The sequence below is a fragment of the Scyliorhinus canicula genome, chromosome 6 (assembly GCF_902713615.1).
Source record: "Scyliorhinus canicula chromosome 6, sScyCan1.1, whole genome shotgun sequence".
Classification (NCBI taxonomy): domain Eukaryota; kingdom Metazoa; phylum Chordata; class Chondrichthyes; order Carcharhiniformes; family Scyliorhinidae; genus Scyliorhinus; species Scyliorhinus canicula.
In genome coordinates, this window is record NC_052151.1 from 41,399,907 (window position 1) to 41,417,528 (window position 17,622).

Consider the following 17,622-nt stretch of genomic DNA (forward strand, 5'->3'; position numbering starts at 1 on the left):
GCACATCTTTTGGGTTGTGGGGGTGAAACCCACACAGACACGAGGAGAATGTGCAAACTCCACATGGACAGTGACCCAGGCCGGGATTCGAACCTGGGTCCCTTACCGCCGCAGGCAGCAGTGCTAATTGCTGTGCACGTGCTGCCCTCACTGCAGAGGATTCTATGATTCTATATCTGTACAATTATCCATGTCGAGGAACCCCATGCCACAGTAAGATCCGTATTTATTGGTACAAGCATTTGTTCTGTAATAGAACTGAAACTTTTTTGAGGAAACAGGGGCGAAATTCTCCGCGGACCGTCGTGACGCCGATTTCCGGCGAGCAAAAGTGGTGCAGATGACTCCGGCGTCGGGGCCTTCTTTTAGGCCGCTAATCTCCGTTCCCGGAGGGGCCAGCATCGGACCGACGTGATATGCGTTATTTTAATGTGCTGCAGAAGTGGCGCGTTGAGAGAGAGAGGACGGGTACTGGCGTGGGGAGAGGAGGAGGAAGGAAGGGGGGGGGGGGGGGGGGAGGAGGAGGAAGGGGGGGGGGGAGGGGAAGGGGTGGAGGAGGAGGAGGAAGGGGGGAGGAGGAGGAGGGGAGGGGAGGAGGAGGGGGAAGGAGGAGGGGAAGGGGGGGGGAGGAGGAAGGGGGAGGAGGAAGGGGGAGGAGGGGAGGAGGAGGAAGGGGAGGAGGAGGAAGGAAGGGGGGGAGAGGAGGAAGGAAGGGGGGAGGAGAAGGAAGGGCGGGGAGAGAGAGGGGGGGGGTGGGGTACCGGCTTCAGAGGGAGGGGGTGGGTACCGGCCTTCAGAGGGAAGGTGTGGGTACCGGCCTTCAGAGGGAGGGGGGTGTGGGTACCGGCCTTCAGAGAGGGGTGTGGGTACCGCCTTCAGAGGGAGGGGGGTGTGGGTACCGACCTTCAGAGGGAGGGGGGTGTGGGTACCGGCCTTCAGAGGGAGGGGTGTGTGTACCGGCCTTCAGAGGGAGGGGGGTGTGGGTACTGGCCTTCAGAGGGAGGGGGGTGTGGGTACCGGCCTCCAGAGGGAGGAGGGTGTGGGTACCGGCGTTGAGAGGAGAGGGGGGGGGGGCTGCGTTGAGAGGAGAGGGGGGGGACCCTGCGTTGAGAGGAGAGGGGGGGGGGACCCTGCGTTGAGAGGAGGGGGGGACCCGGCGTTGAGAGGAGAGGGGGGGGGCCCGTCGTTGGGGGGGGGACCCGGCATTGAGGAGGGTGACCCGGCGTTGAGGAGGGTGACCCGGCGTTGATAGGGGGTGGACCCGGCGTTGAGAGAGTGGGGTGTTGCGGCGATGAGTGAGGGGTTGAGGGGAGGGGTTGCGGCGTTGGAGGGGGGGTTGCGGCGTTGAGAGGGTGGGGGGTTGCGGCGTTGAGGGTGGGGGGTTGCGGCGTTACGAGAGATGGAGGGCGGCGTTGTAGGGGGGTAGGGGTGGGGGGGGGAGGGGGTAGGGGTGGTAGGGGTGGGGAGGGGGTAGGGGCGTTGGAGGGGTAGGGGTGGTGAGGGGGATAGGGGTGGGAGGGGTAGGGGGGTTGGAGGGAGGTAGGGGTGGTGAGGGGGGGTTGGGGTAGGGGCAGCGGCGTGCAGAGGGGGGGCGACGGTGCGTTGGCCCCGGGCATCCGTCCCCCCCCCCCCTCTCTGCACGCCGCTGCCCCCAAACCCCCCCCCACCACCCCTCCCCACCTCCGCACCACCCTACCCCCCTTCCCACCACCCCTACCCCACCACCCCTACCCCCCTCCCACCCCCCTCCCCACCACCCCTACCCCCTCCCCACCACCCCTACCCCCCCCCACCCCACCCCCCCCCTCCCCCCCACCCCTACCCACCCCCCTCCAACGCCGCAACCCCCCCAACGCCGCCAACCCCTCCCCAACCCCCCCCCCCCAACGCCGCAACCCCCCCCCCCCCCCCAACGCCGCAACCCCCCCCCTCGCCTCGGACACTGAACGGCGTCAACCATCATGAATGGTTGACGCCGTTTTAAAGCTTCTGTTTTCGCCGACGTGACCCGTGGCCACGTCGGCGGGACTTCGGCCCATTTGGGCCGGAGATTTGTTCAAAGTAAAAAATCAATGACATCCCGCCGGCGCCAGCTGTTTTCAGAGGCTGCCGGCGGGATTTGCACAACGCCGGTTTTTGGCCGCTCGGAGAATAAAAAACCCGGCGGGAGCGGGAATAACGCCGCCGGCCGAATAACGCCCCCCTGCGTGGGGTCGGAGAATTTCGCCCCAGAATCCAGATTGCTCTTCTGGTCCACGCTTCCTGTCTCCTGGTTAGTGGACCTCATTACTAAAATAGGCTCCTTTGGATGCTTGACCCCTGGATTGATAAAAAGTTCTTAAAAAGGAAATATAAATTGATAATTACGTATGCCGCTCATTTCTATCCTTTCTGGCCTCAAACATCACAGTGTGCAGGATGGTCACAGCATCAAGGCTGCCTCATTTCACCCATATCAGCATGATGGCTTACCCCTGACATCTGTACTTTCTCATTCTTTACTTTTAGATTTAGAGACCATTCATTATCCCCCTAATGAACATCCGATAAATGCAGACATTATCTTAATGAGGTGCTTATTCACTACCTCTGTGAAATGCTGGTTGCCCTTTACCTATGCTGGTGAATGGCCAATTATGGTGGTTATATGTGTGCCTTGTGATGTGATGCCGTAGTCTGGATGGTCCAAATTGTTTTGTCCACAGAAGGTTTGTTGGCAAGTATAATGAATGGTGCATGCAGTTTTTTTGCTATGGGAAATTATACCTGGATGGGGTCTTGTGGCAGCGTCCCTACCTCTGAGCCTTTGAATCCCACCCCAGGACTTGACGGCCAATGAAGGTGCATTCGGAACTCATTCAAACAGGTTGAGTGTGTCAACCTTCCAATGTGCCAATGGCCGGCAGTAAGAGAGGGAGAGGACTCCTGGTCAGCCATGCTGATGTGGAGCGGTGACCCTCAAGCTATCAGACCCTAGCGGCCTGTTCCAGGAATTACTAGCTATCAAAACAAACAAAGGTTTGCCTTAGTGCACCATTAGGTGCAGGAAAAGAATTGGAATGGAATGATACCTAGGCCAAGCAGCAAAAAAAGACATTGGAAACAATGAGCGTGATTTTCCCAAAATATTACTGTCTAACTTGGATGGGTTTGGCGGGGACTTTCCTGCGGCACTTTGGGTGAGATTCAAACCTGCATTTACCCACATTGTCATTTTTTGGGCCTTGGGGATGCTGAACTCGCAGGCGAGGACCGGCTCCTCAGAGATCGGGGAACCATTTTGAAAGGGTTTGTCCTGATTTCTAAGGGAGCTTGAGGATCCCCACACCCCGCAGACATAGAAATCCACCTCACATGAGCCCATCCTACTATGGGGTTGCTGAAGCCCACCCCTTTCAGCCCTCCCCTTCCTGTTTTAAGAAACGTAGCAGGGATAATCCTGGAAACTATAGGTAGGTGAGCATTCATGGCGGTCGTAGATAAATATTGGAGAGAATTCTCAGGGACAGGATTTCTACCCATTTGGAAATAAATGGCTCATAAGCGATAGAGAGTATTTATTTGTGAAGGGGAAGGCATGCCTCACGAACTTGATCGAATTTTTTTAAGGAGGTGACAAAGATGATTGATATGGGGAGGGCGGGGATGTTGTTTATATGGACTTCAGTAAAGCCTTTGACAAGGTGCCTCATTGGTAAATCTGGACTGTATGTTACAAGAAGCTCAGCTGCGCCATATTAAAGTGATAAACTATGAATATCATATCCAGATTGGCTAGCTTCCTGTTATGTAGGTACCTTGCCATTGGTTATCAGGAGTGGTCGACTGCCTTGTGCTTTGAATGTTGTGTGGTTTATAGGAGGCAATTTTCTGCTGAGATCCCAAATGAGCAATACCTGGAACTCAAACCCAAATCATCTAAACAGCTGCCATTTTAAATAGGAATCTAGAGAAATATAAATTCTGAACCTTTGTAACTTGAACTTGAAACAACTTCGGTGAACTAAGCGTAAATCTCAGTGAGGTCAGAGGGATGGGAAAGAGAGACTATGTCGTAGGCACATGGGATAATTATAATTGTGACTTTTTTTGTATAATTACTGCAAAATTGTAATTTGCCTCCTGGAAAGAAAAGATGTATTGTAAATATACACGCATGCTGTTTAGCACATGGGCAAAATCGCTGGCTTTGAAAGCAGACCCAGCAGGCCAGCAGCCCGGTTCGATTCCCGTAACAGCCTCCCCGAACAGGCGCCGGAATGTGGCGACTAGGGGCTTTTCACAGTAACTCATTGACGCCTACTCGTGACGATAAGCGATTTTCATTTTTTCATTTCAATTTAACTGCTGTGTTTTAAAATGCGTATAGTGCAACAAGATGTATTGTTGAGACTGCATCTAACATAATCCATTTGAAGTCATAAGAGGTTCAGGGTCACGGTTCACACAAAACAATGTTGTGATTGAGGCTTAGTGGAACCTCGTAACTGCAGCTATTGGTTAGAGTAAGCACCAAAACCCTGAACTGCTGGCAGTATTTAACCGAGAGCCCTCACATTTGGTAAATGTTAATCCTGTATCGAAGCAGCAAGTGTCAGCTTTGCATCAGAGGTGGTACTCTGAGGTGGAACTCTTAAGAGTTAGAAGGTGTGGATTTGAGCCTCACTCCAGAGGCCTGGTCACATTCATTTAAGATGACACCTCACCTCAGTAAAGGGAGTGCTGCACTGTCAGAGGTGCAATGTGTCAGATGTTAAACCAAGGTCTGTCCTTTAAGGTCCCCATACAAGATAGTACTCTTCGAAGAAGAGCAAGGGGCCTATCCCAGTGACCTGCCAACTAGATTTCCCTCACCGAAAATAGATAACCTACATTGCTTTTATCTGTTGATCACAGAATCAATGAATGGTTACGGCGCAGGACGCCATTTTGGCCATCGTATCTGCATCAGCTCTCCGAATGAGCAATTTACCTAGTCACTTCCCTGCCTTTTCTCCTTTCTCTTCTTCCATTTCAGATACCAGTCTAATCTCTTCTGAGTGCTTCAATTGAACCTGCCTCTATCATCTTCTCAAGCAAAGCATTCCAAACCCTAAACACTTGCTGCATGGGCAGCACGATAGCATTGTGGATAGCAAAATTGCTTCACAGCTCCAGGGTCCAGGTTCGATTCCGGCTTGGGTCATGTCTGTGCGGAGTCTGCACATCCTCCCCGTGTGTGCGTGGGTTTTCTCTGGGTGCTCCGGTTTCCTCCCACTGTCCAAGATGTGCAGGTTAGGTGGATGACCATGATAAATTGTCCTTAGAGTTGGGTGGGGTTACTGGTTATGGGGATAGGGTGGAGGTGTTGACCTTGGGTAGGGTGTTCTTTCCAAGAGCCGGTGCAGACTCGATGGGCCAAATGGCCTCCATCTGCACTGTACATTTTATGATAATAAAGATTCTTCACCTGCCACTTTTGATTCTTTTACTCATTATTTTAAATCTGTGCACTCTCGATCTTTCACGTGCGCAGTTTCTCTCTTATCACTCCACCAAATCACCTCTCAACTTTTCTCCGAGAAAACAGTCCGAACTTCTCCAATCTATCTTCGAATGAAGTTTCTCAACCCTGGAACCATTTGATGCGCCCTCTCAAATGTTTGCGAGATCTTCCCGCACACAAATTGGCAACTACATTGCCCGACATTACAAGAGTTCAAAAAGTACTAAACTGGCTACGAGGTGCCAAGGGTAATCCTGAGATCATGAAAGGCACTATTAAATACAAATTCTTTCTGCAAAAGCACATTCACCTATTGTGATCGGCATACCCAGGTTGCTGCTTTTGCTAAATTACTTCTGAAATCTGAATTTTAAATAATGCATATCATAAATACTAACAAGCATCACAAGAAAACGTGTAAGAGATCAGCGCAATTACAATTATAACTATCTGCCACTACCCGGGAGAGTAATTATATGCTAATGAATTCAGTGGGGACAAGCTCGCTTGTAACTCTACATCAAACAATAACTCGTCAGTTTTGTGCTGCACTGAAGTACAATACTTGTTATCCATATATGAGCAGTTTTGAAAATGAATTGCAAAAATCAATGGCATTTCAAAACAATCTTACATGTTTTAATTTTAGATCAGTGCTGTCATACAGAGATGGAAGGAGTAGATCTTTATGATTTAGGCACCGGGAGCACAATCAAAATCGCAGATAGCACAAAATAGGGAATTGTCTATCACTGAAGACGGCTTGTAAAATAATCGCTGAAGGATGGTTAGCAGGTGGCCATGCAATTCAATATGGCCAAAATAATGCATTGTGGGAAACAAGCAACGGAAGAATGTTAAAAGTGTGGAAGATCGCTTCTCGGCCTTTTGGCTCAGATCTGGTATCTCTCTTGTGGGGCCCATGAATTGGATTCAATTTGAATTTGAATTGGTTTTTGGAGCAGGCAAGGAGCTGGATTAGGGGTTCGCCCCTGACCACATTCTGAGCCCTAGCTTTGTAACTCATAAAAAGTAACAAAAAAAAGTGTTGGAGAACAAAGAAGTTTAGAGGTATAAATTATATGTTTAAACCTCTAAATTTCCTGAGGTGCAAGTGCAAATAAATAGAACTGGAATAAGGTGAGCAACATTTGTTTTATTTTTATAAATGGAGACATAGAGCATAATGATAAAGTGGTAAGAAGAGGTTTGTACGAAACACTAGTTAGGCCGAACTGAGTGTGTCGTTTTGGGTGCCCCAACATATAATGAACATTAAACCCACAAAATGTGTGCAGCACAATTTCCCGAAGGTGACAGCAGGAGTAGAAAACTATTGTTGGGAGGGGAGGCTTGGGCACTGACTACATTCACTAAACAGCTGAGACTAAGAATATTTAAGAAAGGTCTTTAAATAATGAGACTTAGTGGATGATGAGTCTGGGGAAGGGTGTGTAGATAGTCTGGGTCGAAATCAAACACTTGTTTAGTGTCTTGAAAAACATTAAGGTGGATAAGTCCCCAGGGCCTGATGGGATCTACCCAGAATACGAAGGGAGGCAAGGGAGGAAATTGCTGGGGCCTTGACAGAAATGTTTGTATTCTCACTGTCTTTAGGTGACGGTCCCAGAGGACCTACACTGGAGTATAGTGTTCAATTTTGGTCGTCACCATACCAGAAAGATGTGGAAGCTTTGGAGAGGGTTACAGAAGAGGGTTGCCAGGATGTTGCCTGGTATGGACGGCATTAGCTATGAGGAGAGATTGGATAAATTCGGTTTGCTCTCAATGGAATGACGGAGGTTGAGGGGCGACCTGATAGAGGTCTACAAAATTATGATTGGCATGGACAGAATGGACAGTCAAAAGCTTTTTTCTCAGAGTGGATGGATAATCAGAAGCTTTTCCCCAGGGTAGAAGGGTCAGTCACTAGGGGGCATAGGTTTAACGTGCGCGGGGCAAAGTTTAGAGGAGATGTGCGAGGGAAGCTTTTTACACAGAGGGTGGTGGGTGCCTGGAACTCGCTGGCCGGCGGAGGTGGTGGAAGCAGGAAGCGTGACATTTAACGGGCATCTTTACAATACATGAATAGGATGGAAATAGAGGGATACGGACCCGGAAGTGTAGAAGGTTTTAGGTTCGACAGGCAGCATGGTCGGTGCAGGCTTGGAGGGCCCAAAGCGCCCGTCCCTGTGCTGTACTTTTCTTTGTTCTTAATGAGAGTAAATAGAGAAATACTTTCCTCCAGGTTGGGAGTCCGTAACAGGCGGTTACTGATTTAACATTTTTAAACGTGAGGGAGAAGTTAGGAGAAATTGTCACACAGAGGTGGGTATGTTGGAGTGTGGAATATTTTTCAATGAGAAAGGTTGAGCTGGAGAACATTGCATCACTTTTCCTTGAAGATCTTTAAAACTCCTTAATATAACCATACATTTTCCAGCCTTCAACAAATGCATCAACACCTTATATTTAAGATGTTTAAGAAATAAATATTTAAGAACGGTCTTTAAATAAAGAGACTTGGTGGATGATGAGTCTGGGGAAGGGTGTGTAGATAGTCTGGGTCACAACGAGATCAAAAATCTGTTTGGCGTCTTGAAAAACATTAAGGTGAATAAGTCCCCAGGGCCTGATGGGATCTACCCCAGAATACGAAGGGAGGCAAAGGAGGAAATTGCTGGGGCCTTGACAGAAATCTTTGTATTCTCACTGCCTTCAGGTGAGGTCCCAGAGGACTGGAGAATAGTGGAATGTTGTTCCTTTGTTTAAGAAAGGTAGCAGGGATAATTTTGGAAATTACAGGCCGGTGCACCTTGGGCGAAATTCTCCCCTACCCGGTAGGGCAAGGGGTCCCGGAAGTAGCGGATTGGCGCCAACCAATCCGGCGTCAGGCCTCCCCAAAGGCGCGGAATTCTCCGCACCTTTAGGGGCTAGGCCCGCGCCGGAGTGGCTCCCGCTCCGCCGACTGGCGCCAACGGCCTTTAGCGCCACGCCGCCCGGCATCGGGGCTGGCCGAAAGGCCTTTGCCGGTCGGCGTGAGTCCGCGCATGCGCCGGAGCATCAGCGGCCGCTGACATCACCACCGACGCATGCGCGGTAGGGGGGGTCTCTTCCGCCTCCGTCATGGTGGAGGCCGTGGCGGTGGCAGAAGAAAAAGAGTGCCCCCACGGCACAGGCCTGCCCGTGGATCGGTGAACCCCGATCGTGGGCCAGGCCACCGTGGGGCACCCCCCGGGATCCGATCGCCCTGCGCCCCCCCCCCCCCCCCCCCAGGACCACGGGGCCCGCTCGCGCCGCCTGTCCCGCCGGCACAGAGGTGGTTTAAACCACGTCAGCGGGAGAGGCCTGACAGCGGCGGGACTTCAGCCCATCGCGGGCCGGAGAATCGCCGCGGGGGGCCCGCTGATCGGCGCGGGGGGCCCGCTGACTGGCGCGGCCCGATTCCTGCCCCCACCGATTCCCGGGTGGCGGAGAATTCCAGCACGGCGGGGGCGGAATTTACACCAGCCCCATGCGATTCCCCGACCCTGTGGGGGGTCGGAGAATTCCGCCCCTTACGTTAGTGGTTGGGAAATTATTGGAGAGGATTCTTCAAGACAGGGTTTGCTCCCATTTGGAAGCAAGTGGATGTATTAGTGAGAGGCAGCACGGTTTTGTGAAGGGGAGGTTGTGTTTCACTAACTTGATTGAGTTTTTCAAGGAAATGACGAAGATGATTGATGAGGGTAGGGCAGTGGATGTTGTCTACATGGACTTCAGTAAGGCCTTTGACAAGGTCCCTCATGGCAGACTGGTACAGAAGATGAAGTCAAATGCATCAACATCTTGGTGAAAGGATGAGGCAGGGTGTCCAAAAGCAGATTGTTTCCTATTTAAAACAGAGGGTAAGGGTAACTTGTTCATGTGGAGAATTGAGAGGCTGTGGAATTAACTCCCAAAGTTAGAGACAGAAATTATGTAAACATTCAAGATTAGATTAGACAGATGGATAAAGGAAAAAGAGTGAAATTAAATGAGAACATGAGGACAGCGTGGATAAATGTGATTCTGATTATTTGCTCAAGCGATATGTGAACAGTGAAATTGGCTGCATCAAATAACTTGCTCAAGTTGTAACTTTTATGGACATGTGTGCTGGGGAGGTGGGTGGGTGTGTGGCTATGTTATATTGCTTCTGTTGAGTTTTGAGACACTGTTGGTGATGCATTTTCTCCAAGATCCTTTGCTTTATTGTTCCATACAGCAGGAAATGTAAAGCTTGCCAGAACTGATCGGCTACAAATTGTGGCATGCACAGTTCGTGTTCAGTAATAATCAGTGCTGCATAACCAGTTTTGCCATTTAAATGTATTGGGAATCCATCACACTGGATATTACTGTCCAGAATTCAGCCCTCCAATTACAAAAACGACAGAGGCATTGGAGAGGGTGCAAGCTGATTTGCAAAGATAGTACAACTGTGAGGTTATACCTATGAGGAAAGATTGAAAATAGCGCAGACGCATTAATCATAGAATTTACAGAGCACCCTACCCAAGCCCACACCTCCACCCTATCCCCATAACCCAGTAACCCCACCCAACACTAAGGGCAATTTTGGACACGAAGGGCAATTTAGCATGGCCAATCCACCTAACCTGCACGTCTTTGGACTGTGGGAAGAAACCGGAGCACCCGGAGGGAAACCCACGCACACACGGGGAGAACGTGCAGACTCCGCACAGACAGTGACAGTAAAGGGAAGGCTTGGTAATTACATAATCATGTAAGGAATAGTATAAAAGAGTGATAGGTGGAGGTGTAGGGCGGGAGGAGGCTCATAGAGAGCATATACACCAGCATAGATTAGTTTGGCCAAATGTCCTGTTTCTGCACTGCAAATCCAGTACACTATACACCATCCTTCAGTATGTCACTGTGTAATATAAGTAGATGGGTCAATCTCACTTCACTCAGCAATAAAGCCACTCACTAAAACAGTGAAATACTGGTTTAACAGTAGTCTCAAAAATCACATTTAGCAAGTGGAAAGTGCAAGATAGCAATTGCGGATAATGTTACACATACAGTGAAACCACAGGAGACACAAGCCTGCCTGCTTAATGCAACTTACTGTAATAGTAAGCAGTGGAATCAGATGATGGATTGTGGAATGAGGGAGGAGGAAAAACTGTCTTATTGTATAGATTCTGCAAAATAAAATTCTCTATGCAATCTCTTGATTCTAATGCTTTTACACTGCATGTGCTTAGGTCCGAGAACTGATGATGGATAAAGCGTAGGTAACACACTTCCATTCAATTCTTGCCTCAGTCTATTCGGACCACAGCATGGTACAACACAGAAGGAGGGCATGCTACCCATCATCCTCATGTTGGCTCTTTGGAGAGTTATCTAATTAATCCCACTCTCCTGCTCTTTTATCATAGCCCTGTAATTTTTTCCCCCTTAAAGTGGTTTGTATGGTGTGCCAAATCTCCTTCCTGCATTCTTATTGTGAAGTGTAAATATGCTACAGAAAAAAAGGATTAGCCATGGCAGTGGCTAGCATTCCCAACATTCACAAGGTAGGGTGAATGCGTGGGCTTAAGCAGGGTACTCTATCCAAGGGCCGGTGCAGACTCAGTGGGCCGAATGGCCTCCTTCTGCACTGTAAATGCTATGATTCTATAAGTCTTACAACACCAGGTTAAAGTCTAACAGGTTTGTTTCGATTCACTAGCTTTCGGAGCGCAGCTCCTTCATCAGGTGAGTGAAGAGGTGGGTTCCACAACCATATATATATAGACAAAGCCAATGATGCAAGACGATACTTTGAATGCGAGTCTTTGCAGGTAATTAAGTCTTTACAGGTCCAGATGGAGCGACTGGAGAGGGGGATAATCACAGGTTAAAGAGGACCAAATTGTCTCAAGCCAGGACATTTGATAGGATTTCACAAGCCCAGGCCACACAGGTGAATGTGTAATGAGGCATGACTCCAAGGTCCCGGTTGAGGCCGTACTCATGTGTGCGGATCTTGGCTATCAGTTTCTGCTGGGCGATTCTGCGTTGTTGCACATCCTGAAGGTCACCTTGGTCAACGCTTACCCGAATATCAGAGACTGAGTGCCCTTGACTGCTGAAGTGTACCCCGACTGGAAGGGCACATTCCTCCCTGACGATTGTCGCGCGATGTCCGTTCATCCAGCGTCTGCATGGTCTCGCCAATGTACTACGCCTCGGGACATCCTTTCCTGCAGCGTATGAGGTAGACTACATTGGCTGAGTCGCACGAGTATGTACCACGTACCTGGTGGGTGGTGTTCTCCCGTGTAATGGTGGTACCCATGTCGATGGTCTGGTATGTCTTGCAGAGGTTGCCATGGCAGGGTTGTCTGGTGTCGTGGTCGCTGTTCTCCTGAAGGCCTAGTGAATCGAAACAAACCTGTTGGACTTTAACCTGGTGGTAAGACTTCTTACTGTGTTCACCCCAGTCCAACGCCGGCATCTCCACATCACAGTTTCATAGAGTCATTGAGTTTTCAGAACTGATTATCAACATCACAGCCAGAAAAATCAAAGCAACTCAGAAGTTCAACTAAAATCAACTCCCTAAGATGCAGAATTGAAAGGTACCAGTGTCACCCTATTCCTTACATGATTCTGGTCCTCAGTGAAATTATTAAATCATTAAATTTATATGTACTTTGGTGCCAGTAATGTAGGAATTCTGTACTCGCTTATAATTTTAATTCAACATTACCCTTCTTTTAATATCTTGTCCATCCAGTCCCCGCTAACCGCTTACACGTTTTTAACTTGATTACTTATTCCACACATTAATTTTTCAATGTAAGTTACATTACAATTCACTTTCAGGCTGCAAATGCATTTCTTGAACAGAATATCATTGTTATTAAAATTGTAATTGATGGAAACACTTCTATAGTTTGGAGTTTACGCGTCTTCATTCAAATTTGTTTAATTCAAATTATCCGAAGTAAAATTTTCTGATTATACAGAAATATATTTTAGCAATATATTTTTGAGTTACTTTGTTATTCATGCCACGTAATTAAAGACATTGGATAATTTAAATTAGTTATGTATAAAAACTTTAAATTTCAGCAGTAGTTGTTATCAGTGTCTGAGCCTAAATTGCAGCCCACTCTGTAGAAGATTCACTACATTTAACAGTGCAATGCATACAACATTGCAATGCTTCACATGCATAGATCTTCTGCATAATGGTTTTGTAATTTATTCAAATAGTGTACCTGTATTGCCATTAGGTTGATGCTTAAAACACTGAGAATGATTTGAATTTGAATGAATTCAGAAGGCATACATTCAAAGCCCATCTAATTTGTACCACAAGAACAGGTCAACTAACGATACATTTATTTTGTTCCACACTTCCCGGCTGCACACTTTATTCAGTTATGGGGCTGGAACTGTCAGCCTGTGCGGTTCCTGTCATCACAATGTGAAAATTATTACTGTGATTTTCCACAGTTTCTTTCCTGGCCCCACTAATTGTCTCTCGCCAAGGTCCCGTCACAATCCATAAAACTCTGCAAATTGAACAGGAGATGGGATTACATTTTCATTCTAACTTAGGAACAGACAGATCTGATAGGAACTTGCACGTTTTACACCATTAGCCTCACTGCAACAAACTTTGAAAAAAAATGCCTTGCTGAATGTGATGTAACTGGATTTTTAGCAGCATTTTAAGCCATAATTATTGGTGACAGCATTTTTGGCCCTGTAAAACTAATTTTATTATAGAATGTAAAATTCCTCCATTATGATACAACATTTTACGGATTCTAAACAAATTTGGTTCACAATATTTCAGCTCCTAACTTAATCCCTATTTATCTGTCCCTGGGGCGGCACAGCAGCACATTGGTTAGCACTGTTGCTTCACAGCACCAGGGTCCCATGTTCGATTCGCGGTTTGGGTCACTGTCTGTGTGGAGTCTGCATGTTCTCCCCGTGTCTGCGTGGGTTTCCTCCGGGTACTTCGGTTTCCTCCCACAAGTCCCAAAAGACATGCTGTTAAGTAATTTGGACATTTTGAATTCTCCCTCTGTGTACCGGAATGTGGCGACTAGGGGCCTTTCACAGTAACTTCATTGCAGTGTTAATGTAAGCTTACTTGTGACACTAAAGATTATTATTATTCCTATATATATTGCATTCACTGTAAAATAATTAAAGAGTAAAGGATAATCAGTGCATTTTTCTTCCTGATTTGCTGTCTATGAGAATTCTTTAATGCGATTGGCTGCATACAATAAATCCCCTTAGGCTAGTGCTGGAATATATTAAAGCCAAGAAAATCCACCACTAGATCTATGTGGGCAGCCTTCTTTGAAATCAGTAGCGTGCATCATCACTTTGTCACTGACCACAACATTTGGGACATTGACTACAATCTAAAAATGAGGCCTTTCTAGTGACACCCATCACATGCTTTGCTACTAAAAGTATCTTTTACTTTTCCTCATTGGAAGGCAAATTATTTAAATTGAATATACACACAAAAGAAAATGTAACTACTCCAATAACACTGGCAATTTATGGCATCCTTATAATTGGTGGCAATCTGCCGATGATCAAAGAGTTCTCATTTGCTTTTTGTTTAGCTTTAGCTCGAGATTAGGCAGGCACCAAATGTGTGCAGCAGCTTAAATAAGGAAACGAGTCTTCAGGAATCTGGATGCTTATGATTAGCAGCAAATGTAATCAAAGCTCTCTCAAAATATCATAATTTCCCCAGTTGAATCTAGTAATTAACAAACATTCAGTAACACTTTTCCTAAAACATTGTCATTCTCAATGTTTTAAACTAATACAAAGAGCTGCTGGTATTTGTTGTCTTCCTCATAAGAACAACAAGAACTCAATTTCCTTCTTCTCCCCCAATCACTCATTACTAGAAGTATTAAAGCTGCCTAACAAACGTGGCTGAATGTAGAGTTCAATTTTTACCCTGTCAAAATGATATCATGGAAAACATCTAAACATATACTTGATTATTCCTTGTTACTTTTCACTACAAACTGAATTATCACATTTTTAACCTGATGAATAATAGTTCTGTTTTCCCAATTCAGAGCTGAAAAATGAAAGGTGAAAATTCCACACCAAAGTTATGGTTAATCAGCATATCCATGAGAGTGTAGCATCAAAGAGCTTTGCCATTGCTTAAGTCATACATTTTGGAATCCTTGATATTAGCACCAGCAACCTACCCGATTAACACCAGACACCAGCACCACTTTGAATGGATAAAGCCTTATTGTAGGAAAAGCGCTGTGTTAATTAGCCTAAGACATTTTTTTTTTATATTACGATTAATGATTTTTGAAATGCTCATTGTCATAATAGTGAAATATGACTCTGGGTGTCTCCTTTTGTACTCTAAATGTGTTGCCTTCAGGTTTTTGTAAACGCATTTCAAAACAAACCTTTACTTGTTCTGGTTTCGAATCCGAAGACATCGGCGTTTCAGTGGCGGCTCACTGTCCTCGGGCCCTGTGTTGAGTACTGGCGTTGAGATTATGCAGGGTGCTATGGCAGTCTTTTCCGTCGCTTTTGGCACAGGCTGAATCAAGCAGCCCGTCTTGGGTACTACTCTCAAGGCATATGCATGGTCCTCATCTGCAGGATTATGATTTATATCCTGCCTGTCCACCCCACCCAGGGGTGATTCAATTGAGGCCTTCTTACCTGCCTCTAACTCCAGTTGACAGTTTGGTGTGCAGTTGTTTTCTTTGACTGACTCCAGCTCGTTTACTGCGATCTCCTCCTGTTGCTGCTCCTGCTGCTGTTGCTGCTCCTGCTGCTGTTGCTCTGGCTGCTGCTGCGACTGTTGTTGCTGCTGCTGCTGCTGCTGCTGCTGCGGCGGCTGGTCTTGTCTTTCGTCTGAGTGTGAACCATCCAGGTTTTTTGTGCCATTCATAACCAGATTACAAGGTGTTAAATCAGAGTCACCTCCTGAGCTTCCTGAATTTAGCTGGGTAGTGCTGCAGTGGGAGGAATCACTACAAGGTAACACCTTTGTTTCAATAGGGTTCAAATGAGGAAAATCCCTCCAGTCAATACAGTTCCGTTTATCCAGACTAGAAACAGTCAAATCTACAACACGTCTACCTTCATTCTCAAGTTTCACAGAAGGATGTAAAGGCCTATGACCGATGTGATTAAGTCTGCTTCTATGGCTCATAGTCAAGTCTATGACTTCATCTTGTGGAAAGCCTACCATGTCAGAGTAAGAAAAATCATTTTTAATTGGACCATTAGGCTTGACAGTTAGATCGACAACCTCACTCCTGCTGGTGTCAAGAAGCATGGCTGGCTGGTTCAAAGAATGGCTTGAGCAGTTAGGTGAGGTTTTAATAGACTTGGAAGGCCTCTGCTGCCCGTTATCTGATGTCAATGAAGTACTTGGCTTTTTAGTATCATCTTCATCGTTAGATGTGCTTGGAATGAGACTCTCAGCGCTGCTGCAAATGCCATTGGTAGACTTGGAGTCGAACACATGTGGAATTGGAATGGGGATCGGAATCGGTACAGGCAGAGGAACAATGACAGGGTAGGGCACCAGAAGCGTTGGAGGAGGGACCAACGGAGCAAGTGATGGCACTCCAAAGTTTAAAAGATGTGGGAGATGCATGTGGCCGTTTGGCATCATATTAATAGGTGGAAAGGAAACATTAGGTAGGGGTGCTCCCGAGGGAAGTAACCCTTGATGATTCCCTGGCACTGTGGGTGCTGATGGGTGATGAAGATGTGGCGAGAGCATTGGCCTATGCATGGGGCTAGAATTAGGACCGATAGTTCTGGAACCACCTGATGGGGGACAAAGACCTGAAATCATGTGATTTGACAGAGGGCTATTGGGGCTTGGAGTGTGAGGTCCTCGGATAAATGGTGGACGAATCTGATGCATCATCTGCTGCTCCATGAATATTGGCAGAGGCACAGGACCTCGATTTGTCATTACCATAGATGGATTACCCGGAGGGACACCCACTGGAGGCACAATATTGGCTGGCTGTTGAAGCTGAATTGGTGCAATATTTGGACTTTCATTTGCAGCCACTGCCTTGGAGATTGGAGTGTGAATTTTGGCAGCAGAGCTACTGGCAGGATCAGATGGGGACAGAGTAGCAGATGCGTAAGGGATGGGGACTTGAGTCTGTAAGGAAGGTGCCACGGGAGATGGGGCCTTTCTCCGAGCATCTGTCAGTGGCATGTTCCAAGACTCTGGAGTCAGTAGTTGCACGCCTGGGTTATCAGACTGATTTTCCACTGGAAGGTGCCCAGTATTGCACAAGCCAGCAGGAAGATTGGCTTGCGTCTCTTTGTAAAAAATGTCCATTTTGTACTGATTGAGGCATTTTGCACTGCAGAATTGAAGCCGTCGTTCTCCATCTCCAAAGTCTAGGTACTCTTTTGTGTGCCGGATGTGCTTGCACCAGTCACATACCTGTAGTTAGAACAATTGAAAGCACATTAGAAAGTATAGCCACTCCAAAACAAACATTGAAGTTTGTTGAAAATAAGTCGAGAAGATATATAATGTTATTTATTTCACCTACACAGTTTATTCTAATCTTTTAAAGAGATCAAATCTATTTTTCACTGAAAATGGAGCGAATTTTACATCCACCTGAATCAGATGTCACATCATGTTAACATAAAATAGTTGACCATAGACAAATTTTACTAGTGGAAACAAAAGCTTGTTTTCAACAACAGCTTACATTGCTATAGTAGTAAAGTGTCACATGGCGCTTATAACTTCCTAACTGTATTGTTGATGTTCTCCTGATGTACCAGTGCAATGACTGGTAAACTGAGGCCATGAAATCAGAGTATCCTTGTGCATGTGTCATCTTTAGGGTGCAGTTGCAATGAAAATTTGCTTCATCATTTAAGGAACTTTGGCTTGCTCCCCCCAATGCTATGCTACTGCTCGATGAGTTAAGTGTTAATAGCTGACCAGGTAGAGATTCCTGATCAGCCACATGATGGAAAGAAATTGGGAGCCTCTACCATCACTATCCATAACTGCAAACTACGATATGCATGTCAAGGTGTATGCTGCCACAGCAACTCAGACGCCTGTGGGGTGG

The 17,622-nt window shown here is 46.9% G+C and overlaps 1 protein-coding gene across 8 annotated transcripts in view; it reads right to left on the reverse strand.

Moving 5' to 3' along the window:
• Positions 1 to 17,622, reverse strand: part of sobpa (sine oculis binding protein homolog (Drosophila) a) — a 383,474-nt gene that overhangs the window by 21,525 nt on the left and 344,327 nt on the right. For 6 of the 8 annotated variants that reach the window (XM_038799231.1, XM_038799230.1, XM_038799229.1 and 3 more), the window contains one exon: positions 15,212 to 16,973. In XM_038799231.1, coding sequence (XP_038655159.1) covers positions 15,212 to 16,973 — 1,762 coding nt within the window. Of the gene's footprint in view, positions 1 to 14,949; positions 16,974 to 17,622 lie in introns of all 8 variants that reach the window. The other 2 variants (XM_038799228.1, XM_038799225.1) reach the window with 1 other exon arrangement.